Source organism: Aythya fuligula, chromosome 6 (assembly GCF_009819795.1).
Source record: "Aythya fuligula isolate bAytFul2 chromosome 6, bAytFul2.pri, whole genome shotgun sequence".
NCBI classification, from domain to species: domain Eukaryota; kingdom Metazoa; phylum Chordata; class Aves; order Anseriformes; family Anatidae; genus Aythya; species Aythya fuligula.
In genome coordinates this window covers 20515123-20540110 of record NC_045564.1, presented here as the reverse complement: position 1 = coordinate 20540110, position 24988 = coordinate 20515123, and the positions used below count along the sequence as shown (strand labels likewise).

Sequence of the window (24988 nt, the reverse complement as noted above, 5' to 3'; positions counted from 1 at the left end):
AGTTGTTTTTCCTAAGAAACAGCAAATCTCTAGCAAGCGTCATTTGTCTGGGGGTGAAAGGGTAAACAAAAAAATGTTGAAAGCCACAAAATTTATTTATTCATTGTTTTTAGTGTGCATAATAAATGATACCACTACTTATTTCCTTATTTCCAACACAAACCGTGAGAGCTGAGCAGTCTATTCTCAAGCCAACGTTTTTGTCTTCAAGTATTTAATTGCTGTGTGGGGAGGGAAACCCCATGACTCTTGGGGGACTTAAAGTGCTCGCAGAGTCCCCATTGTTTTGCTCTCCTGCAGTACCAGAGGTTTTGTTGAACCTTTGCTTTCAGAGTAGCTTAAGGTTTAACTTTGTAGCTTTTGGTTAAGTTGCTCAATTGTTTACCATTATGCCCTCCTCACCCACTCAGATTTCTAAGCAAGCATCTTCAACATTAACATGGCAAAGTGAAAATCACAGAGTATTAACCTTCGTCAGCTCCCCTGGAAAAGACAGAATAATAAGAGATTGGATAAAGCAGAATAAATTATATCAAATTAAAAAGAAAAAACACCATACCCATGTTTGAAAGTGTAATCCACATACCTTCACAGCAGGGCTTTTCAGGAGAGCATAGGGCAGATAATTAATTTTGTCCCAGAAGAATCCTCTGGCTGAGATGTCAAATGGTCACAAGGTGCTTACAAGTCAGGCAGTGCTATGGCATTGTGGGCTAGCTGCTTCGTTTTTATTCATCACTGACTTGGTGGCAAGTATCTTGGGAACTGGATGGGTACACATACTTATTATTAGATCTGCAGCTTTTTGGTCAGCCTTCTGGAAGAGTTTTCGGCTTTGAAATATAAAGTGAACTGAACTGAAAAGGATTTTTAGACATGCTTCTTCTGATTCCAAGCCACTATTGCCAAAAATTCCAGATTTTCTTTAATATTACATAAATAAATAAATAAATAAATAAATGTTAACAGTCGAGTTAATACAATTAGGATCTAATTTTAGATCAATCTCATTGTGGTCTATAGCTTTACATATTAATGCTGTGATAGTGTTGTACATTTCCTTCAATGGGTGTTGTGTTGAGATGCAATCTCATGAGTGAGTGAGGACCAGTGTATAATTTTTGCTAGCCAAAACCACAAAGTTATTAAGGGTAAGATTGGTTGTAATTGAACATATGCTTTAAAAATCCTGCCTTTTGAGTTTGTCAGTCATAAAAAAATACTGAGAAAACAGTATTATAGACAAATGTTTCAGTTTATTGATTATACGTTTTGCCTCTACCTAAAATCGACCTTTTCATTCTGTGGTCACTAAATTCAGGAATTTGAAATCTGAGTTTAGCTGATCTTTTTGACTGATTTCTTAAGGAAATAGGCTTATGCAGTTATGATTTCATTGTGCCTGTCATATTGTCCCATATGTCCGTTATGTTTTCCTTATTATTTTTTTAACCCATTACCTCATTTCAGCTGGGTTTCAAAGAGTAGTAGATTGTCTTCAAGTATTCCACAAATATGTGGTGAGGTAGAGAAGAGAATGGTATTTTACAGTGATGAAAAAAAAGTTTTCATTATGACTAAATCCCTGAATATCAAGGTAACCACACAGAATGCATCAAATGCTCTGGGGAAGAGTATCAGTGAACCAAACCTCCTCCTGTGCCTTAGGTAATCTAGCGACAAGATGCACATCCGTAAAGAATCAGGCTCCCTTAGTTTCACAGGGTATTTTTTTCTAAATCTGCAATTAAATTCTGCTTGTATTTCTAGCTGATAACTGAGTAGCTTGTTTTTAGCTGGTGCTAGTTGTAGAAGAACAGGTGAATTGTCAACACTACATACATTTCAGTGGCAGGAGGGAACTTGTCAGTTGTTTTATTATATCAATTAAGTATTACCTGCATTCAGTAATGAGTTGTGCATCTTATGGGTTTTTCAGTGAATTTTCTTGTTTAGTGTTTATTATCAACATATTATTGCTAAAAAAAAGAAAAACAAACAAATAAAAAAACACAACATTTTTTCTGGTTGAGTAGATAGTGAAACATCAAAAGGTAAATAATAGAAGAAAAAAAAAAACAACAACCTTCTTTTAAATTAAGTATGATTTTTGTGGGCCTGAATGCCTCCTTAGTACTGTCTTGGGTGTGCATTAAACCTGCAAATTGTAACATTTTATGTTGATTGTACTTTGTCCTTGATTTAGACATGAAAGCTTGAATTATTATGGCCGTAAAGCTATTTTGGAAGATGATAGTTTCAAAACATTACAGCCTTCCAGTAGATATTAATATTTTATATTTTCCAGTCTGAATAGTTTTATTGACCGTTCTCCGGAGAAGAAGATGCACTTAAACATCTTTTTACTAATTTTGGCTAAGCCTTGAACGAAGACATGACTTTATGCTCATGCCATGGAGCATGCTCATTTATTTCTTCGGTGGTAATTGAATGTTATCTCCTCCTGAACAAAATTATTTTGGTTTACAGGGGCTTGTTTCATATACACTGTTCAACAAATATATCTGCTAAAGAAAGTAATGTGAAGTAATGTTTTTTCTGATACTTTTGAGCTGCTGTTTAGTTTGTAGTATTTTTTTTTTCCCCAGTTTACTGGTAGAAAAAGGTGTCAGAGTTAATCTCTTCAAGAAGTGTCTTGAGCTACCATAGACATTAATCTGTGACCATGTCACCAAACTACTATTAATGACTGTACAAATATGTATTTGGTATCTGAAAAATTCTCACAGCCTTGCGAGGATATTAGCTAATTGGCTTAATACTGTTCTTTCTATTCTTTCTTTTTAAAAACAAGATGTTATGGGAGTTTTTTTATGGCTTTGGTCTTCAAAAAAAAGGGACAAAAACAACAAACCAAAATCTCTTGCTTGGCTGCTTGTAAGTTACCAGATTCCCTCCCCTCCCCTCTCCTCCCCCCTCCCCCCCCCCCAAAAAAAAAAAAAAAAAAAAAAGCTCACACTGTAACTTTTAAATGACTTATTGTTGAAGTTGGAAAGACATAAAAGACATGATCCAACCATCTGGGCTCCACGCAAATTTGTGTGTTCTCCCTCAGAGAAAACCTGGAAGCTGCTGGCACTTCCAGGTCTGTATTAGGACTTGCATGGGCACATGAGAAGGTATTCGTGCAGCTGTGCCTTTTCTTAAGTGGCTGTGACAAGGCAAAGGCATTGGGTTGGACACAATCATCTGCCAAGCTGGAATTTGAACGCTGAATTAAGGAGAGGAAAGTTGAAACAGCCTCCATTAGGGAACGTGCTGAGCATGCCTATTGTATAACAAACTGCAGCAATACTAAAACGCAAATGGCTGCTGGCTGTGCACAGGCAGCTCTTTAATATCTCAGGATTTGGTGCATAATAAACTAAGACCATTTTTCATTCTACTTATGCTACAATTTCTTATTAACAATATTTGGTAAGGCATATTAAACATCTGCATCCAATGTGTATACGTAATTAGATTTTTTCAGTGTGTGACAAAAGGAAACCTATGTTAGAAGAGCAACAACATTTGTAAAACAAAGCAATGAATAATTGGGAAATAGCATAATTCTTGCACTCATATGACCCTTTACTTTGTATTTATTTTGGTATCCAAATCAGTATGTTTACACTTTAGAGATGCCTGTTGAAGCTACGAATACATTTCACAGTACTGTGACTGTATTAGGGCACCGTTCTGCTGGACAAATCAGTTCTGCTGAGAAGCAAGGTATATTGGTACAATTCATCTGCTTCTGCCTTTTGTGCTGGCTTGCTGAAAGTGAGCTAAGCTAGTGCATATCCTTAGCTACATGATCAAAAACATAGCATAGATGAATACCTGTGGCATGATAACACAACTTCAAGGATGTCTGTGTTTTTTATATCTGCTTTGTTTACCATCTCCTTTATAACTGGCCTTCAGTGATCATGACAGCACATGGCTGCACTATTTGATTTATAATTTTTCTTAAACAGTGGAGAAAAATTGAAACTCAGCATTTTTGGATCAGCTTCCAATTTCTGTAAGAATTTTTTACGTAAGCCTAAAAATCCTCTCATCTTTTTTCTCTCTACAGTTTTACCTCATCTGTTGTGCTGTTACTCAGTCCGTATTGCCATCAATTGTCAAGAACTTACAAATGTTCATTTGTTAAGGCACTTATTTAATATTTGAGAGATGTCTCCACTAATAATTTCAGGTCTTTTCCTCAAAGTCTTAGGGAGTGAGAGTTCTTTCAACCACAAGAGTTGCAAGATTTTGTTTTGTTTGTTGTACTTTTTAACACAGATAGAACATTTCCCTGCTGTTTGTTCACAAAAGTAATTGGACTAATACAGAACTGAAAATAAGTCTTAAAATAAATGGGCAAGAAGTGAGAGAATAAGAGCAAGCTCTTTGTGTTCCTGTTTCCAGAAGAACATATTTAGAGGTCAGAATAGCCAGCATAATTGATTCCTGCCAGAGGCAGTATGAATTTATATCTTTACCCTTGACTTGACTTCTAGCCTGTATTTATTTAGCCGTTTAAGTTGTTGTAGCCATTTCACTTGACCATCTCCTTTGGCAGCCTCATTGTTGCCACCTCACTTCCTCCATGTTTGGAATCATAATGGCTGGAAATATTTTTGAAAGAAAGTGTCTATAGGCTACAACAAAATTCTGTGTCACTGTCTAAATTCAAGTGTTAATGCCCTCTCAATTAAATCAAGCCCTCTTGTAGAGGATGTATTTTCCCGACTAAATATTGTAATCTTGCTTATATGTTAACTGTGATATGTAAATGTAACATTTAAAGTATCTAATTAAGAGTGTTAAGAAAGCTGAGTTGATTTTAAGGTGGCCAGAAAACAAATTAATGGAATTCAGTTGCCTTTTACTGAAGGGAGGAAGGGGGATCAATGAATTATGAAATGAGCAGGCCAAGCTATCATTGCCCTAGAGATTCTATTATTTAATACATCTGCTTTTGTTTTCAAATATTTCCTCTTAAAGTCTTTTAGAATTTGTCAGACTCCCATCGTTTTTAAAGACAAGTCATGTGTACAATGCCAGGAGTTACTGATGCTGCAGTCCAGTAACATGCTGTGGGGAGGAGCACGTGTTCTGTAGTAGTGTTGAGGCGGCTGTAAAATACCCTGTACTTCCAGCAACTCTCTTTGACCGAAATACATTCTGTTATGTGGTAAGGATAGCCTGTGGTTTTTGAGGACTGCAGATCTTTTGCTTCTGAGTAAGGTTTCAAGATTAGTCCCTAAGTCACTTCACCTTAGTGGAATAAGAAGCAAGGTAATTAGAGATTAGATGGTTGAATGTTTTAATCCATAACTTCTGGATGGCTACCGTTCAGCACTGAACCCCCAACTCAGCTGTTTGGTATGTGAGATCTCAGTGCTGCGCAGCCACAGTCCAAACCCCTGTCCTGACGGCAGGCCCATGTATCTTCAAGAACAGAGCCTAGGTCACTCTTACAGCAACTTTATTTTAAAAATCTGCTGCTGAATAGGTGTCCTATCTTTCACACAGTAGTTTAACAGTTCAAGAGAGCTCACCAGGACGCTAGAGACCTGAATCTGTTTTTCAGGAATTGCTGCCTCTGAGCTATAGCTTAGAGAGACTCTTAGTCCTCTGTCTAGATGTGGACCGTTGCACTCTGTAGAAAATAATGCCAAGATTCATAGGCCAGAGAGAGTGTGCACAGGTAGCTTGCCAAGTGTTCTGTTGTATTAAGTAGCCTTCAGGTACATAAACAATCACTCATGGGATTGGGTCCAGCCCAACCCTTTCTGTCAGTTTTCAACATGCACTACAAAATCATGTTCCACTTTTCTTTTGTTCTTAGACACCTTGCTTGGAAGAACACCAAGTTTCCAGCTCCCAGGGAGACCTGGACATGAGTTACTCAAGCATCTCAAAGCTTTGTAACTTTTGAGTATATGCAGATGCAGCCTTTACGCCAGGGGAACTTGAAAGTGAGACCATGAAAAAGCTTAGATGCCCTTGAAGAAGTGTGTGACAGGTAGAGTCTTTCAGGAAAGTAGTTTTTAGGAAAGCAGTTTTTTTCAGGAAAACAGTCAAAAGACAGGGGCATTGGAGTGGTTCAAAAGTTTTGAGCTTCTTAGCAGAAAGCCACTGTTTTCCAGTCAGCAGACAGTAATCAGCCATTTCTGTGTCCCTGTGCCAGTGCAAGGAGTAAAACAAGCATGTGCAACTGTGACTAGTTGATGCTGTACTGTGTGTGCTTGGCAGTGTGTACTTGCCACTTGCCTAGGTTGCAGACCAGGTCTGCTTGCCTTTTTTTTTTTTTTTTTTTCTCCCTTGCCCTACTGAACACAGCACCAGTTCCCAGAATCAGGAGGGCTGTGTTAGGGACCAGAGCTCCCTGTACGTTACACTCAGGAGTTGGGTACCTTCTGTTGGGAATCTGTTTCTTGTTCTGGGAATCATTAACTCAGAATTGTGAAGAACCTGTTTGAATAGTAACTGTGTGTACAAGTGCTTTCAGATCTGCAGATTTTTCCCCCCACTTTCTCTTCCTTGTTCTGGCTGTGCTGCTTTGGCAAGTTTCCCAGAAGCAGAATCACAGATTCAGAATGGTTGAGGCTGGAAGGAGCCTCTGGAGGTCACCTGTTCCAAACCTCTGCTCAAGCAGGGCTACCAGGTTGTGTTGCAGTTTGTGCCCACTGTCTCTTGTCTTGCACTGGACACCACTGAAAAGAGCCTGGCTCCATCATCTTTGCACCCTTTCTTCAGGTATAGACATTGATGAGATCCCATCTGAGCCTCCTTTTCTTCAGGCTGAACAGTAACATCCCTCTCAGCCTCTCCTCATAGGAGAGGTGCTCCGGTCCTTTGATCATCTTGGTGGCCCAACGTCGGACACCCTCCAGAATGTCCACGTCTCTCTTGTACCAGAGGACCAGAACTGGACACAGCACTCCAAGTGAGGCCTCAGTGCTGAGAATGTTAAGAGTTACGCAGCTATGAGACTGCAAATGTAGACAGTAACACACATTCAGGCAACTGCAGTGGATTCAGTGGATTGACAGGCTCAGCTTTGGGCTGAGGAACTTGATTTTGTGGTTCTGTTTGTGTCTCCATCGCCATGCCCTCCCTGTATCCCCGCACATCCCCCCCCCCCCCAAGTATAACCATGTTTCCTAACTCCATACACATCATGGGGTGCACTGCACATCCATTGTAATCTAATTGCTTTTGGGGATTGAAATGTAAGTATCACTATATAAATGCAAAAAGATCTCATTGACTTCTCTTCAGCTATTTCCACTTTGTGGGAAATACCAGTATAGGTGGGGTTCTCTCTGGTAAAGCATATTGCTGGACACTGGTGTATTTTTGCTGCTCCTTACTGTCCAAAATATCGTAAAGGCTGGAACTGCTGTGATTTTGAAGGGTCTGTGGCTATAGTTTTGGGAGATTTGTTTTGTTGGTCTTTTTCCCTGATAAACTAATATGAAACTTGTTGCCTTGGGAGAGCAAGTCAAATGAATTTAAGAGGCTGTGCACAGTAATATAGCAACATTTCAGCCTTATGCTTAGGGGAAATTGACTGCAAGGATGAGGAAGCAGAGCCGTGTATCTTGCAGTGGGCTGTGGCTGAATTTCTCATTCCATTGCTTTCCACTGAAGCATTAAATACTGACTGCTACTGGAGACAGGATATTAAACTTGCTGCAATCGTGTATGTGCTTCTCAGAGCTTTTACTTCCTTAAGAGGTGAATGATCTCCTTTATTATAAAACTTTTCTTCTAGCCCTTGTAATTAAATAACATAATGAAAGTTTTGTATAATGTATCTGTAATTTCTAGTATTGGCTTACAAAAGCAAGTTTAAACTTCCCCATAACTTCATCCTGCTGTGCTTAGGATCTGGCAGGCAATGTAAAATGCTTTGTCAGCAAAGCAAAGCAAATAATTCGAACTAATTTCTGTTGCACTGGGGTGAAGCTGTACTATTCTTCAGTCTCCTTCCTAGCTTTTCCTGCAGACAGATCTGTTTGCTGAATTACCGTTTTGAATTAGTCTTACAGACTTTCTGTGACTTGATGAATCCATCAATATGTTTTTCATAGCTGTCAGCTTCATACATCCATCTTTGTCCTGTTCTAGCTTCATATCAGGCCAAAAGTTGGTTGCAAACCTCTGACAAGCTGCCTTTGATTATTCACAGAAGGAAACTCATCTTAGGGCTTGAAGGGAGCTATGGGATGCAGAGGAGACATTCAATCTATTTGGTACTAGACTGCCTCTGAGGTTTAGCAAGCATATCTTAGGATCTATCAAAGTGCTGTCAGAACAGGATCAGAACATAGCTGCTACTTCAGTAAGGCTACCTCTGTGATAATTAAAAAGATGAGAAGATGCAGGCTGAGGACAGCATTCTCTGGCTTCTGATGGAAGCAGCAGGTTATTACTCTTGTCCACAGTGGCTGTCAGCCCTCCACCAAAAACAGGGTGCCCTCATCCAGGCTGCCTACTGGGCATGGCTCTGGTACCAGCTGCACCCTGCAGGATCCAGGAGAGTGCTAGGTGGCCTGGGCCAAAGCTGTGACACGTGCTAATTGTTAAGAAGTATGGCCACAACTGGAGTCTGTGCCTTGACCTTGTATCCTTTATTAGTAGTCATTTAGCCTGACATATGTTAGTTTCCTGACAGTTTCATGGTGCTTTTTTTTTTTTTTTTGTGACAAACTTAATCATAAAAGTTTGGGTTGGAAGGGAGCTCTGGGGCTTCATTGTCTGAAGCAGAATGTACCTGGCTTGGAAGCAGTTAGTCCTAGAGGTAGCTGCAGGGATTTAAGTTGTTCTATCCGAGGGAGGGATGTGATTTGATTTTAGTGGGATTTGGCAGTACTCTGTGGTGTCCTCTGGATTTTGCATCCTGCTCGTCTAGGATATCATCAGTCCTAGATAAACTTCTTGCCTTGGGTAAGTATTAGCACCATTTACCTCTGCAGTGCTGCAGGAGGCACTGGAGCAGATATGTGTCCTCTGAACAAGCTACAGCTGCCCTTCATCTCTCCTTGGTTACACTAAGGATACACTTTCTCCTTAATTATGTGATAGTCATTGTAAATTTCTACCTTTGATGCTAAATTCCTGCTTAAATACTTATACTCTTCTATGTAACTTCAGGGGCATATTAGGCATCTCATTTCTTAAAATGGGGAGGAGAGAGTTTGGGAAGCAATTAGTATCTCTGACTGGAGTGGGGAATTTCTGAATTGTAAGGGTTTATCGAGTGTGAAACTGATACATGGTCTTCGTGACTTCATTGCCTTTTATCTCTCTGTAATATGGAATTATCAGATAATACTTAACTTACGATTTCTTTTAGGTGTGATGTGAGCACTAATTAGATCACATATTTGGCAGTGTGAACTATAATGTTCAGTATGATTTATTCTTCTTTATTCTTCATCTGTTCGTGAACATTTCTTCCTCCAAAATGAGAGTTTTAGAAGAGAAGCTCCCACTTTTTCATTTCGTTTCACAGCATAACCTAGATTGGGGCTGATGTCCGTAGAAATCAGGAATGCTAAGCACCTTGCAACTCATGCACAGCATCAGGCTATTGCAGACACAGTTCTCCCTGACCTGAAGAGAGTCTATATTTCAAATTAAATTTTTGTTTTTACATGAAAAGGGATAACTTCCAAATGGCAAAATACATACCCTGAAACCAGTCTGTTACCCATTATTCTAACAATGTAACTAACCATTTCCACAGGTAGCAAGTTAGAGAGTATGATTTATGAAGTTTTTTTTCTTTCCTGTGGCTTCACTGTCTCCTAATTAATTATACCTAATCTCATACTAAATGGCTATTCAAGATGAGAAGTGGCAAGTTATTGGTACTTCTAAATAAAAATGACTTTGGAGACTATGACTGCATATTCTGCAGTTGGATGTTTCAATGCTTCATTGCCTCTGTTCCTGCTACAGGTGCATGTGACAGCATTGCAGCAATGAGTGGAATTTTAAAGAGGAAGTTTGAAGAAGTTGATGGCTCCTCACCTTGTTCCTCTGTGCGGGAATCAGATGATGACATTTCTAGCAGTGAAAGTGCTGACAGTGGTGATAGTGTCAATCCATCCACTTCTAATCATTTTACCCGTAAGTACTAATGTTGTGTATCTAAACAATTATTTCTGTTCCTCAAAATAAAACTATAATAATAATTACAAACACCATAGTTAGATAAACGTGACGATTTAAAATTGAACAGATGCTAAAGCTGACTTTCAGAGTATGTGACTTGTTCAGAACAACTTAGCAGACCTGTACCTTTTTGCCTTCATGTTATCTATATAAATCTATTTGTCACTGTAAAAATTTGAAGTCTCTTGGAAGCCCCTGACTGTTTGCTGTTTGAGTCATGTATGTATTTGTATAACGTTGGGAGTTGTGCTTAAGGTATTTCAAGCAGGAACTGTAGGGAAGATGCTCTAGGTAAGCTTATTTAATTTCTATGGACAAATGTAATGCAGCTGTCAGCTATCTACAGTATTGTATTCTGAGAGTTCTTCTTCAAAGAAAATAGCATACATTTTTTTTTTTTTTCTCCCGAATTGTGGAACATTGTGTATTAGACACAGAGGCACCTATCATTGCAGTAGTTTTTGTTCTTCAGGCAGGGGATGGTATCTCTGTACTCAGCAATTCTTCTGTGTACAGATAAGCATTTGTTCTTAAGTTAGCAAAGCTAGGTAGATTATGTGGGCAGCATATATGTATATGAGGAATTAATTAAGGTTTTGTTTTCGTAGTTTATGATACTTGGTGGTGGTTATGCTGTTTTAATGATGAACTGCATGTTTTAAAAAGCTGGGGTTGCCATCCTTCAGCTCTGCTATATACAAATCTCTCCACCGGAGTCAGTGGCTGTAAAGCTGTTTCTTAAAACTGTGGGCCAAGGAGTAGGTGAGTTTCCTTGTCACCACCCATATACAACATGATCCTTACAAATACGTGGTTTAGCATGTGCCTAGAAATTGTGTTTGTACCATGTGATATGAAGGTTCTTATGATTGATTTTTCTGCCAAATGCTGCTGTGCATTTTGAGATAGGGTTTCGATATGAAGGTTCAAATCTCCTCTTTTTTTTCTGTGCAAAGGTTATGCAGACAAAACTTTTCAGAAATATGTATGTGTAAAAATCTTGATGAAGCATATTATATTTAAGGTCCCCTACAAATACAGAATCTTCTATTATTAAAATGCTATAAAGAAGTAAGCGACCGAATAAATCTCAGTAGTATTAAGAAACAGTTTGGTGGCAATATTACTTGCATGCTGATCTTTTAACTTTGTGTCTCTTTAAAGACTTACATGATTATTCATCACAGACTGAAAGCAGTCCTGTTACATCAGTCATTGCCACCCACATAGAAGACAGCAATTTTTTTGTGAATACACAAATACAAAGAAAGCTAGTAATTCACAGGAACATCTTGAAAGTTGTAATACATGCATATAACAATAAGCTTTGATTATAGTTGACACAATACATAGTTTGGTTTCTCAATAATACCTGGAAGGGAAACTATAGGATTTCTGAGTGTTATGATTAATGATCCATGTAACTGAGATATTTGTAGCCAGCGTAATAAATGTGGTCCATGCACGTGTATGCGCGCACACACAAATATATACACAAATTGTACACAATAGATTTATACATATACATATATACATCAGCTGGCAGTATGGAAATAGGAAAAGAAAATTGTCTGAATCATTAATACTACTTTTTAAGCAGTATTTTCTTTAATACAGATGCAGTGGCCTAAATTCCAAGAACTCAATCAGAATATTCATAGTATTACATAAAGCTGGTTTGAGAGGGAAGGAATTGAGCAAGTGGCTTAGGTGCTACATTTGAACAGGAGTCAAGGAAAAGACTTTTGCAGACTGGTATATGACAGAGGCATCTTTTGGTATCTGACATTCTGCTTTACTCTTATTGTATACAGCATACTTGCACAGCCTTTGTAACTTAAAAACTTGCATCTTGCATCCAAATTCTCTCCTAGTATGCATTATAATTTCATAACTGTTGCAAAAACACTCAGTTTTGCATCTGATGGGGAAGTCAGGCTTTATTCATTTATTGTTAAGACATTGTAAGTGAGATGTTGCTCCTTCTTAATATTATCATATATTGTTTTTTCATGTTTATACAGTCAACATGTGCCAATCGAGCAGTGTTAGAAAAATCACTCATTTGGTAGCCTTAGGCACATCCGATATATATACTAGGAACTCTGTACTAAAAAGGTGATGATGTCTGATGGTAAAAGTTAATATGTTTGCAATAAAAAATACTTGCATTTACATTTAAAATAGATGCAAAGGAGCAAAGATACTTGTCAAATGCTGAAAGACGTTTTAAATTTGATAAATGACTACGTCTAAAAAAATAAAACTTCTTTTGTTGAGATTTAATCTTTATTTTACTTTATTATTTTCACATTCTTCAATTTTCAAGTGCTTTGATTCTAGAAGCAATGTTTTAATTGGACAATTGGTGTTTTTTTAAAACACAGGATTTGTTTTCATTTTTGTTTGTATTGGTTGACATCAGTTGTGTGTGTTGTGTTTTTCAGGACAGGAACACTTCTTATGTACTTTTTTTTTTTTAACTTGTAAATTTTTTAAACAGTATTATTTGAAAAAGCATATTTTGAGTTCTAGGAAGGGGTAAGAAGTGAACTGATCCTTTTGAGGTACTCAGCATTTTGTAGAAGTAAAATATCTAGAAATTGTCAATGTGTCATTTCAGTTACCTGCTGAATCTTGGTGTTGCATGGAGATGCTAAGGGGTTGAAAACTAGTTGCAAACTACATGCAGGTGTGTTGTTCAGTAACAAAACTGTTAATGATGTACATTGAATGATGTTCTGTTAATTCTTTAAACACATTAATCTCCCAAAATAAAAGATGGGAGCTTTTTGATGTTGAATACTCAAAACAGTACTTCTAAGGACATATGGAAAAAAAGTTCTGTATAATTTTTCTTCAGTAAACAGACTGAAAAGAGCCAATGTAGAAGAAAAGCTGGCTAGATTTCTTGCCTCTGTAATACATACCTGACTATCTCACTGACAGAAGTTACTTCTCTAAGCTGTTTCTTGACACTTACTACCCCGTTCTTTTTTCTCTTTTGTGGGACACTGTTGCACGTAGAGTGGGAGTACACTCACTGTTTGAGCTCCTTTAAATTGCCCCGTTGAGCGCGCAACTGCTGTGGTTCACTGCTGTGATTCACCCCACTGCTGTGGTTCATCAGCTCCACAGTGAGTTTTCTTTGGAGTTGCCCTTCAGGATATCTATACAACTCCCTGACCATTCCTACAATTGTGTGCTGAGGGACACTGGGTTCCATGCACTAGCTCAGATGTGAGGGATTTTTCCTGTGTTATGGATGTACATGTCCCTAAATGCTTGATCCATTTTTCTGATAAAGAAAAATACCCAAATTTAAGTTGCAAAATTACATGCCATTGAAAGAGCTGTTGCATTCTAGTGCTGTTAAAAACATTCTACACCAAATTAATCATGGATTAATCTCTTAAGGAATATACTCTGAGGAACTGCTGCTTTCCTGTGCCATTTCAACTTCAGTGTAGTGAAGCTGAAACTTTCAGACTAATGCCTTTATTGTAGAACCTTCTCAGGCAGGTGAAATCTCCAGAACTAGCTCGTCTGTCAAGATGATCTTCAACCGTCAATAGAACTTCAGTCAGTTTTCTGTGTTTCACCGTTAAATCTTATCACTGCCATTAACAAGGTTATCCTACAGCCAGCCATAATCACAAGTCCTGTCATTATGCTGAGTAGGGTGGATGCAGTGCTGTCTGTAGAGTATTAGATGCCTTAGGCTTATTATGAATGAGGTTTATTATGAATGTGGCTTATTATGAATGTGGCTAGTTATTAAAGGTTTTGAGAAGACCCTTCAGTATCTAAGTACTCTTACCATCTTTGATTTTGCAATCAAAGATAAGCAAAAGTATTCAAAAACAAATCTTCCATGCACTTCTGTCCATATGCCCTTAAAACTACTGTTTTGAATGTTCTATGGTCACCAACAAATTGAGCTGTCTCATCTGTGTGGCCACAAAGCATTTGGAAGAAGGTATTAAATCCTTGGAAGGATTCCACTAGGAAGGTCTTCTTTATGTGAAGGATAAAGTATTATTTGGTATGAGGTTCATAACATAAGGCCTGAGCCTTGAGCTTAAACTTTGTATTTTATTACTGGTAAGAGACAGAAATCTCAATGACTTAAATGTGGTGATGCTGGCTTATTAGGGGAAAACACGTAGAAGCATAGCTAAATGCAACCATTCTTTATTTGTGGCATATTGCAGTGATTTATACTGCCTGCCACAAGGCCTGGAATTTCCTTGTTAATGAGGAATACATTCTCATTGTCATTTGTTGACTAACACTAGGAAATGCAAACAAGTTGAGAGAGTCTCACTTTTGATTTTAAAAGTGGGTTAATCTGGACAGTATACACCGAGAAACTGAAAGAAATTCAGTGAAATGTGGTGCAATGTTTTAGCTCAAATGTTCATACAAAATTATAGGTCAGGGTATGCCTCAAGAGAAACCTGGCAGCTGTCTTGCATCTGGAGTAATGACTATTGTAGAAGTTTTTCAAAAACGTAAAGAGGGATTAGGAAGCAGGCTCCCACTGATTTTTAGAAGGATTTGTGTGATTAATTCTATGTCTTTGTTTTTGAAGATTTCTCTCAATTAAATTAGTGCATTTCACACACTCTACAGAGGGGAAGTTTTTGCCTTAAATGATGTGTTTGTTGAAGATGTTTGTAACATACACAGAATGTTTGAAAATGCAAATTAGTGGACAGGTAAATGGGTAGTTGCATTTATATCAAATGGCTAATCACAGAAGTCATCCATAAGATGGGACAAAGGATTGACTGTAACGTCTTAGGAGAGTTCAGCAATTACAGTTGTTATGCTTGGGCCTTCTTGCAAGGATACGCGGTGGCAGCTTTCCTCCTCACAGTGCTTGAAGCTAGGGCCAACGTCAGAAATAATCATCCAAGAAACAGCAGCTCGCATTTAGAGCAAATGGTGAGGCAGAGAGCAGTTAACTTCTCCCTGTAGGCTGATTATATTTGCAGAATGGAGAAACTGGACTGTTGTAGCCAATGTCAAAGAAAAGCATTCATCAGATAAAGAGTGATGAAGAAGGAAACTTACAGCTTTCATTGAAATTTTAGCAGTAAATTTCCAGCTTTTAGTATGTATATAAAGAATTTAACATTTATGTAAGATTTTAAAGAAAACTCTGACAGTGAGGTAAAATGTTTAACTGAAGCTCAAATAAAATACCTGTCCCATTCGTGCCAAACTTCTCTACAAACTAGTATTTTTCAAAAACCTTTTAAAATGTGACATAAATGTGGCATTAAGCAAACATTCCCATCCAGCCACACCTGTCAGATTAATTTAGCTTTAATTTTACCTGAGGAAGGCACTAGAAGGAAGAAGCAGTGAAATACTGTTAAGGTAGGTTCCACAATGTTGTCCATGTCCCATCGAATTTCCAGTACTCAATTTACTCTTTTTTGAGTATGCAGCTCCCTTAAAGACTTCCACATTCAGTTTTTATTTCAGAAAGTGTCTGCTTGCCCTCAAGCCCATGTGTTTCTTTGGGGTGGGACATAGTATGACACAGCACTTCCTTTTAATGCGGGTTTCCAGGCATGAAGGGGAAGCACTTCACTTTTAAGGGTTTTACATTTCTAAGTTAGTATATAGAGTCTATTTAGAAAAATACCTTTTGGGAGGCAGTGGGGGAGTGGTATAAGAAATTTCTGGAATATTTTGTTTTCTAGGAAGACAGTGAAGCATGGTGGCTTTTGTCAGTGATGTTCTGGCCTACGTTACTATGATGTGTGGGGCTTTGCTGTTCTGTGTCATTAGACTTGATGAAACACTACATGAGAAAGTCATTGAGCAGGAGAATGGTGTTAATCCTCCTTGCCATAGTGGTTTATGTGGCACTAAAAATATGTAAAAAGTACACAAATGGGATTGTAGGGTTTAAGAAAATTAGCATTTCTTCCTGTTTCAGATAGAGTTTTAATACAAAAGGATACATTTTTTTTCCAGCCTTTTGAAATTTTCATGTGCCTTAGATATTTCCATGATGGTGACAATGAATTGCTTTGCCCTCATTGATGCAAGTGCTTGTAATCTGCCGAGTAGCCATATGGTTCGCATTTATTTTAATGGGTCTTTGACATCAGGAGAATAGCTGATACAGCAGAAGAAAGTGCTTATGATTTGGAGTTCAGCCAGAACTAAGATTATTTATGTTTAGTAATCGAAGAACTACCAGTTTGCTTAGTAAAAATGTTTGAAAAACATTATGGGCTTAAAATGTTATTCCTATCAGGATTTTGTAAAATTAGGAAACATGTTTTGCTTTTCATACACGAATACAGCTGTAGCAGGATCTATTCCCTCATATGGGAGTTCTGGGTTCTATTTTGGCCATTAGATGTGTGGAATTAAATGCTCTCTCTTTCTCAGGTTTTACCCTGCTCTAGGTACACTACTCAGAGAGCAAAACGAGGATGTTCAAAGCAGATGAAAAGTGCAGATATATAGAACATTCATTATTTGCATATGAGAGTACTTTGTCTGCTAGTACATTATTACAGTATTGCTTACCTACTTAATCCATTGTGACCAGCAGGTCAAGGGAGGTGATCCTCCCCCTCTACTCTGCCCTGATCAGGCCTCACCTGGAGTACTGTGTCCAGTTCTGGGCTCCCCGGTACAAGAAAGACAGGGATCTCCTGGAAAGAGTCCAGCAGAGGGCCACAAAGATGATACAGGGCCTGGAGCATCTTCCCTATGAAGAAAGGCTGAGAGACCCGGGTGTGTTCAGCCTGGAGAAGAGAAGACTGAGAGGGATCTCCTCAGAGTATATAAATATCTCAGGGGTGGAGGACAGAACGACGTAGCCAACCTCTTCTCAGTGGTTTGTGGGAATAGGACAAGGGTCAATGGCTGCAAGTTAGAGCACAGGAAGTTCTGCACTGACATGTGAGAGAACTTCTTCACGGTGAGGGTGACAGAGCATTGGAACAGGCTGCCCGTGGAGGTTGTGGAGTCTCCTTCTCTGGAGATATTCAAGGCCTGTCTGGACACCTACCTGGGCAGCCTGCTCTGAGGAACCTGCTTTGGCAGGGGGGTTGGACCTGATGATCTTTCGAGGTCCCTTCCAACCCCTACAGTTCTGTGATTCTGTGGTTGTAATTTATTCATACATGAGAGTTGGATGTGTATCATAAGATGTGTTACCAGCACATAAGAAAGAGCTTAACCTGAATTTTTCAAACGTGGAATGAGTTGTGATTGTATCTTTCTTTTTTCAGAAGTTGACAATGTTTTTTTCTCAGGGCGGGGCACACAATATAGCTTGAGGTGCTGAAGAGGGTGGGGAGGGCTCACAGGTAAACAGTTCACCCCAATGTACAGAGGTCTGGAAGTATCCTATGGGTATCTGAATTTTCTGCTCCGTGCTTTGAGAATCCCTTGGTATGGTGTAGGGAGGGCCAAATTAAGACAGGAAATAAGGGGTACAATTACATAAGCTAGAGAGATGCTGATATACAGCTTTGAAAAAACTGAAAAATGCATTCATAATAAAATTCTCAGATACTGTAACCTTCACTCCTCCAAAGAGATGTAAAATGAAAAAGAAATTTTCTTTGCAATACAGAAGGTAAGTGCAAGAAATCTTACGAGCCTTTTGGTAAGAACAATATGATGGCAGCCATTATTTGAAATTAATTTAGCTGCAGGACTTGTTTTTTTTTCATACAATGATGCCACTGAGGAGGCAGTCTCTAACCATAGTGTCCTAGTTACATTAAAATATATTACAAAAATCTGTGTAGTGCTACATCTTTTTTCACCATTAGTCTATTCACACATTTCTCTATACATGTTTAAACTTTTCTGCCTTACAAATTGCTTCATTCTTTCTTATTAACTGTTATTAACTGTTATTAATTATTGATGAACAAAGGCTTTTATTATTCTTTGTTGATGAGTCTTTTTTCAACGAGGTATAAAAATAGTACTTTTTGTTCTGATAGATAAAAGTTACCATTTCAAATTGCAACTATTTTAATAATAATGTTGGTAGTAGAAGGTATGACTTAGTGGCCCAGCATGGTTTCCAGCCATGCTTATAATTTGCCACTAATGGGAATGATCATGATTACATTTGTGTGTCTACTCATTTTATGTTTACTGCCATTTCCTAGTAGATCTATCTTTCCATGTCTAGTAAACCACATGTTGGGTAAGACAGCTTTACTGAGTCAAGCCTTAACCTCTGTAATTTGTAGGAGTGTGTGTATAGAAAAGTGTTTTGTCTTGCAGGTGACAAAGCTATTTTCATGCATGTTAGTGTGTAGCCTTATGGAAAAATCACTGAAAGAAATCTTAATTTCTTGAATTACTGCTGAACAGTTGTCCCTGTCCAGTACTACAGTTATATAGGACATGTTATGTATGTCAATGACTGAAAAACGGCCCTACTGAAACACAGAAAACTGAAGGGCTATAATGAAAAAACTTGATGTTTAAGCATTGTAGCGTTCTGTTCCTCTTTGGCTTGCCATATGGATGTTCTTCAGTTTTGGAATCCGTAGACATTCCTTGTATGTTTGATAGCCAGAGCAGCGTGTGAAGAGAAACATCAGAATTACCATATGTAGTCATGAAGTAATTATAACTGCTGTGGATAAACAGAATTGTTAAGAGAGACAGAGAATCTAACAGCTGAGGAAAAGATGAATAAATGCATCCTACAATGTATATGTGCATGCATATCATGAACAAGGATAACAAAAGGGCAAGGACAAAGAGCAGGCTGTGTTTCCAGGATGCATTAACCATCCATATTTGCCTATAAAAGTTTTACTTTAAGTCTTTGAGTCTGGCCTCACCTTTAGGAAGTTTGCTTGCAGATGATTCCCATTTCCCATAAATAGCCTGTGCTGCAGATGACCTGTGCTGTGGCTTAGTGCAGGTTGAGTGCTGCATGAATAGCGCTGCACGGTGTCCCTGAAAGTGCAACAACCGCTCTGGCTTGGCAGACACCTGTGGGAGAAGGCTCGATTCTGTGGGCTGCAGCTCATTGCAAGCAGGTTATTATCTTGGGCTCTGTTCTGCTAAACCCAGAAACTGAACCACTTAAATGTCAAATCCCCAAAATCAAAATTTGAGTTGTTAACGTTTCAGATGACAAATTCTGGGCAGGGCTTTTTGAAGATATGTATGTCTGAAGACCTTGTTCAGATTTTACTTTTAAAGTGACTTTTTCTGAGGGACAGATCTATAGCAGTAATTATGCTAACAGTATCATCCTCCCCTCTAATAACAGACAGATTTTGTGCATTATGGTACTTATGTATCTGCCAAATATATTACATTCCATATAATCCTAGAACGTGGAACTACAAATTATATTCATTGTTTAACTTTGTGAAAATGGAGTATTTTTTTTTCCTTTCCTGGAGGATACCAGGAAAGGTATTTATACATGTCTGACTTATGTATCAGACCTGTAATATGTAAATATATTAAAAGATTGCGTGATCCATTGGGTAGTTTCAGATGGTGGTGAATATTCCTATTCCCACTGGTATCCTTGCACATTATAAACTGCTAGACCCAAGACGGTGGCATTAATTTTCAAAAACCACCTTCTGGTTCCTGTTGACAGTGTGTGTCCAGCAGATGCTAAACGACCACATCTCTGCATAACAGAAGCTGGCTGGAGTTAATACTGCCCCTTTTGCACAGAACGGATGATAGTGGCATCCCTGGGTATCACTGTTGCACAGCCAGATGTCCTGTAAGTACTTCTGAGACTGTCCAAGCAGGGAAGCCTGTTGATTACAGTCTCTTTGGATAAATTGTTAGGTTACAAGCTTTTCCTGCCTTTGAAAATTTTCTTGCCTTCTTTCACCTTTGAAACTGACTCCACAGATGCCTAGCAAATGTTCCTGATTTCTGATATATCAGAAAATAAATATTCTGTATGTCCTTGTGCTCTGTCTTGAGTTAAGCAGTGTCCTTAGCAGTAATTACAGCTGATTCAAACTTACTATTTAAGGTGTGGTGCATGCAAAGTAACATGTGGCTCTGAATCCTGGTAAGATGATATAAAAATCTGAGTTTTGGCTGCCTTGAAACAAAAGGACTGAATGAGTTATAGAGCACTCCATCCCAGATGCTGGAAAATATTTAACACTTCCTTTCAATATCAAATAATAACCTTTGAGAAATCACATTATGGCAGTGCTCTACTCAGAGACTTAAGGAAGTACAGGAGAACAAGAACATAATGCCTTTGCAGCGCTGACTGTGCTTCTTTGTGTGTCCTTGTTACTGAGGTGATCACAATTCTCCAATGCCTTCACTGACAGAAGGCTGATTGTATCTTCAGAAAAAAAAAAAAAATAAAGGGGGGGGGGGGACGGCACCTGAACATCTCTAATTAATGTTTCTGGATAACCAAATCAAATCTTGTTATCTCTTACAGTTCCTGCCTGCTCTGTTCTTGTAAACAACATTCTCATAAATATGAATATACTCTGACTAGGTCCTAGCAGTAACACAGAAGAGGTAACTGTAGAGTTATTCATAGATCCTTAGCTCTTCCTTTAATATGCTCTTGGTTGAGACAAAAGCAAACCCAAAAGATAGGATGTGTTTCAGAAAAAAATAACTGCATATAGTCTGAGGTCTCTGTTTACATGCTTGCTTGCTTACACAGATTAGCATATAATTTGTCTGACTAGGATCTACGATCTTAATAAATAAAAGCATGATTTTTAATGACTTACAACAAATGCATGCCAGCTCTCACTGTCTTTAGTACAATTGTATAGTGCTGGATTTATAGTGCTGGTTGTGTTGCAGTGACAGTACCCCAGTATCTCTTTGAAGTTCAGCTTAGCTCCATTTTAACACAGTTTTTGCCAGTGACATATAAAACAAGCAAACAAAACATTTGACGGTGTGGCACTGATAACTTAATTGCTGAAAGTGAGAAGAACTATAAAAAAAAGTTGAGGAAATGCATTAATGGGTTCTTTCAGACGGCTCATGGCAACTACAGTCTACTGAGAGAGACAGATGACCAAACATTTAGGCATAAACATATGGTAATGTATTAAATTGTTCTAAATTTTGACAACACACACATGCACGTATGGGCATCCTTGCTCCTCTCTCTAAATCCACATAATTGAAAAGCCTATTCATGTCATCTAATTTTTGTCATAGATTACATTATTTTTTTTTCCAACTGGAATTTGTTTGTTAGATTGGTCTTCTGCCTAGCTTCATTTAACTGTTAGTGTGTAAAGGGTGAATAAAAATTCAGGTTGATTTCTTTATGTATAAAAAGTACTGTAATTTAGTTCTTCCATAGAACTGACAGACTTAAGGGGAAAAAAAAAAAAAAGAAACACTTTTATCGCTTTTATTCCAACATTTCGTATTTCTGCCAGTAAGCAACCATGTCAAGAATTCCGTAGCTAAGGTCTAAAATTAATTGCTATACATTTAAACACCATGTAGTAGATACTGAAGTTTAAAGTTGAAAATTCAAACCATTCACCAGCTTGTGTGATCTATGGGAACCTTCTATTTCTGCATGAAGCAGACAAATTATGTAAAATTAACCTTTTATATTTTATTTACTTTAATATTTTACCATAGTTTTATCTCTTATTCCATTTGTGGCTGAATCTTTTACTTCGTAAAAATACTGGTGCTTGCCCTTCAGTGTCTTTCACTATTTCTTCCCAAATATAGGCAAGATCCAGTTGAAATCCAAATAATATCAATACTGTTATATCGGGTAATTATATAGGATATATAGGATATTATATAGGATACATTCCAGAATGATTTAGAAGCCTTCTTCACTAGGAGCAGGATTTTTTAATGTGTAAGAGCATATAGGCAATGAACTTTGATACAGAGAACATTTCCTTTCATTCTGAATTGAAAGAGTCACGATATCAAAATACCCATATTCCAAACTCTATTCATTTTTTTAAACAGTTTTGTTTTGAAACCGTGACGTGAATGAAGAAACAGTACATTACAACAGTATTTCATATTATGCAAAATTGGCATAAACCTATCAAATATTCTCTTCTAATAAAATAACACTTGGCACCCAGTAAAACCTTTCTATAACTAGTTTTGATAGGCTCTGTTGAGAGATTTGCTTAAAAGTGGTTGTAAGTTTAAACATGCCTAATGTAACAATTTGTTTTAATTCCTTTGTGTACATCCTACACCCTTTTTGGAACACCTGTCAGTGAGAACAGGTAAGTGAATGGTAGGACTTGTGCTTATTTATCTGTTTTATACTTCTACTCTAGCACATCTGTAGCTTTTCTGAAAAAGTACACGTTACTTACTATATTTTCAGCTGCTTGACAATATTTAGGAAAAAATTATTATTTCAGTGTTTCATGGAACCTAAAATGTTTTTATGATTATGTTAGTAGGGTATACCAGCTGTAGTTTGGCTACAAGAATGTATTTTCCAATATGTTTTTCTCTCATAGTTAGATCATTCTATTTTTTTTAAACTTAATTAACATGAAAGTTTGAGTTTTTTAGATTTCTGATGATTAGCATTTTGCTACATTAGGGAATGAACTGTATTTTAACTGTGACAATAAACCAAACCTGCTACGAAACCAAGGCTGAAGGCCAAGTACTTCTAGTCTCTAGAGATGGTGCAATTTTAGATTAGCAGAGTACATCACAATGCTCTTACGGCTTTTATGGAATGGTTTCAAATCTTTCAAAAGTGGTTTCAGGCACCTGTTAAATCACTTTACTGCCTGAGTTCTGGCAGTTTGGTCTCTCAGTCATACCTGCCCAGTTGTTGCAAAGCAGTAACGTATTACCTACTTCCTTGACAACCTGCTGTCATTTTGCAATAAATCAAATAAATCAGTCTGCTGTTTCATCTTAAAAATCAAGGAGTGTCTCTCCAATGTTTGTATCTTGTATTTTGCACTAAAGGCTTACCCCTGTTACCAGAGAGAGACAATAGGTAAGTATCACTGAAAGGAATTATGAATGTCTGTAGGAAAAGAACAGTAATTGACAGTTAAAATTTGGCATATATTTTTAAATAAATCCCTTTCATATGGAACTGCATATTTTTATAAGAAAAAACAAGCAAGAGTGTGAAGGGAATCAGAAAAGAATTAGAAAAAAAATAGATTTTTTTGGGGGGGGTCAAAATTCTACATATCAGGAATATATATATACAGACATATTCAGTGGATGTTAGCAGAAAAGGATGAAGGTGAAGGAAAAAAGGATCCGATTGTAAATCAGCATTATTCCTATATTATTCTGTGATAATAAGAGTTTCAGAAACACAAAACATACTACCTTTATAGTTACCCTAATGCACTGATGTCACATATTTTAGAATATAAAATATAGGAATCTTTTCTGTTAATGTGACCCAATACTTTAAAGATCAAGTGTTAGACCTCTACTAGAGCCTTGCTGACATAATAATTATCATGTTTATAGATCTGCGGGAGGCACTGGTCTGCTGTTCTAACTGCTCTCATATGCAGCGTCATTTTGTTCACTGGGTTTTAAAGAGGTACAAGTAGACTGATCAGTCGCTTTGAGGTGACACTATAAAAGAAACTCTTCTTGCTGGGATTTGTTTCCTTTCTTATTGAAATGGATAAACATTTAAAAAATGCAGAGGAAAAAAGCTGTCCTGGACAAGGATTTATATTGTTCATTTTAATGGTTTGTAATGGCTTCTGGGTTTATCTATATGGTCATTTTTTCTAATCTTATTCCCTCATTTAGACTGCACTTCTCTAAACTTTAGCATGTACATATGTATTGTTAAGGTAAATGGAACTACCTGACTATGTAGTCATCTGTTATATGACTACAAGTTATCATTAATGTTGTAATTCGCATCTGTTCCAGCTTCATCAATCCTTAAAAGAGAGAAGAGGAAGAGAACAAAAAATGTCCATTTTAACTGTGTTACTGTGTATTACTTCACAAGAAGGCAAGGCTTCACCAGTGTTCCTAGCCAAGGAGGAAGCACACTGGGAATGTCCACTCGCCACAACAGTGTGCGCCAGTACACGCTTGGAGAGTTTGCAATGGAACAGGAGAGGCTTCACCGGGAGATGCTAAGAGAGCATCTAAGGGAGGAAAAACTCAATTCTCTAAAATTAAAGGTAAAAATTATTTGATTTTGATCCCTGCCCTTATATATTTCCATGAACAGTATCAGAGTGATATGGGCATGATGTAAATGCTTTAATCAAAACCCCTTCCTTGCTTTCCAGTCTGATTTCAATGGAAACAATGACATTTTTTTCTTTTTTTATTTTACTGAAGATATATTTTTGTTAGATATTATGAAGTGCTGATATGGTTCTAAAGTACTAATGTGTACTAAAGTACTTAAAGTGCTTTACTAGGGTATGGTTGTGTACTCCCTGTTTTCTTACAGAGAAGATGACAAAGGCAGATAAACAGCAGAACTTAACCTCAGCCAGGGTATCTAGCAGAGTCTGGAAGTGCCAGGAAGTGAGCAAGTCCTCTGAGCACAGTGCCCTGTTAGAGAAAGCAGTGGTAACATGCTAAGTACTGAAAACAAGACACCTTATTTTCTTGGAGAACTTGACCAAATTTGGTAACAGCAATACAGAATAAGTTTTTTTTTTTTTTTTTAATGTACCAATTTATACAAATATTTATACAAATATTTATTCATGCATCTTTAATACTTTACCAAAAGTTGTCTGTGTTAAAGAATCATCAGACAAATTAACCCACTATATCAGTTTAGCTAGTCAGAGCA

The 24988-nt window shown here is 37.6% G+C and overlaps 1 protein-coding gene across 6 annotated transcripts in view; it reads left to right on the top strand.

Annotated features, from left to right (window-relative positions):
* Nucleotides 1-24988, top strand: part of CSRNP3 (cysteine and serine rich nuclear protein 3) — a 101509-nt gene that overhangs the window by 59930 nt on the left and 16591 nt on the right. For all 6 annotated transcript variants that reach the window (XR_004253388.1, XM_032189686.1, XM_032189682.1 and 3 more), the window contains 2 exons: nt 9973-10143; nt 24100-24359. Coding sequence is in view for 5 of the 6 variants with exons in the window: in XM_032189686.1 (XP_032045577.1) it covers nt 9973-10143; nt 24100-24359 (431 nt within the window). In the remaining variant the exon portion in view is untranslated. The remainder of the gene's footprint in view (nt 1-9972; nt 10144-24099; nt 24360-24988) is intronic.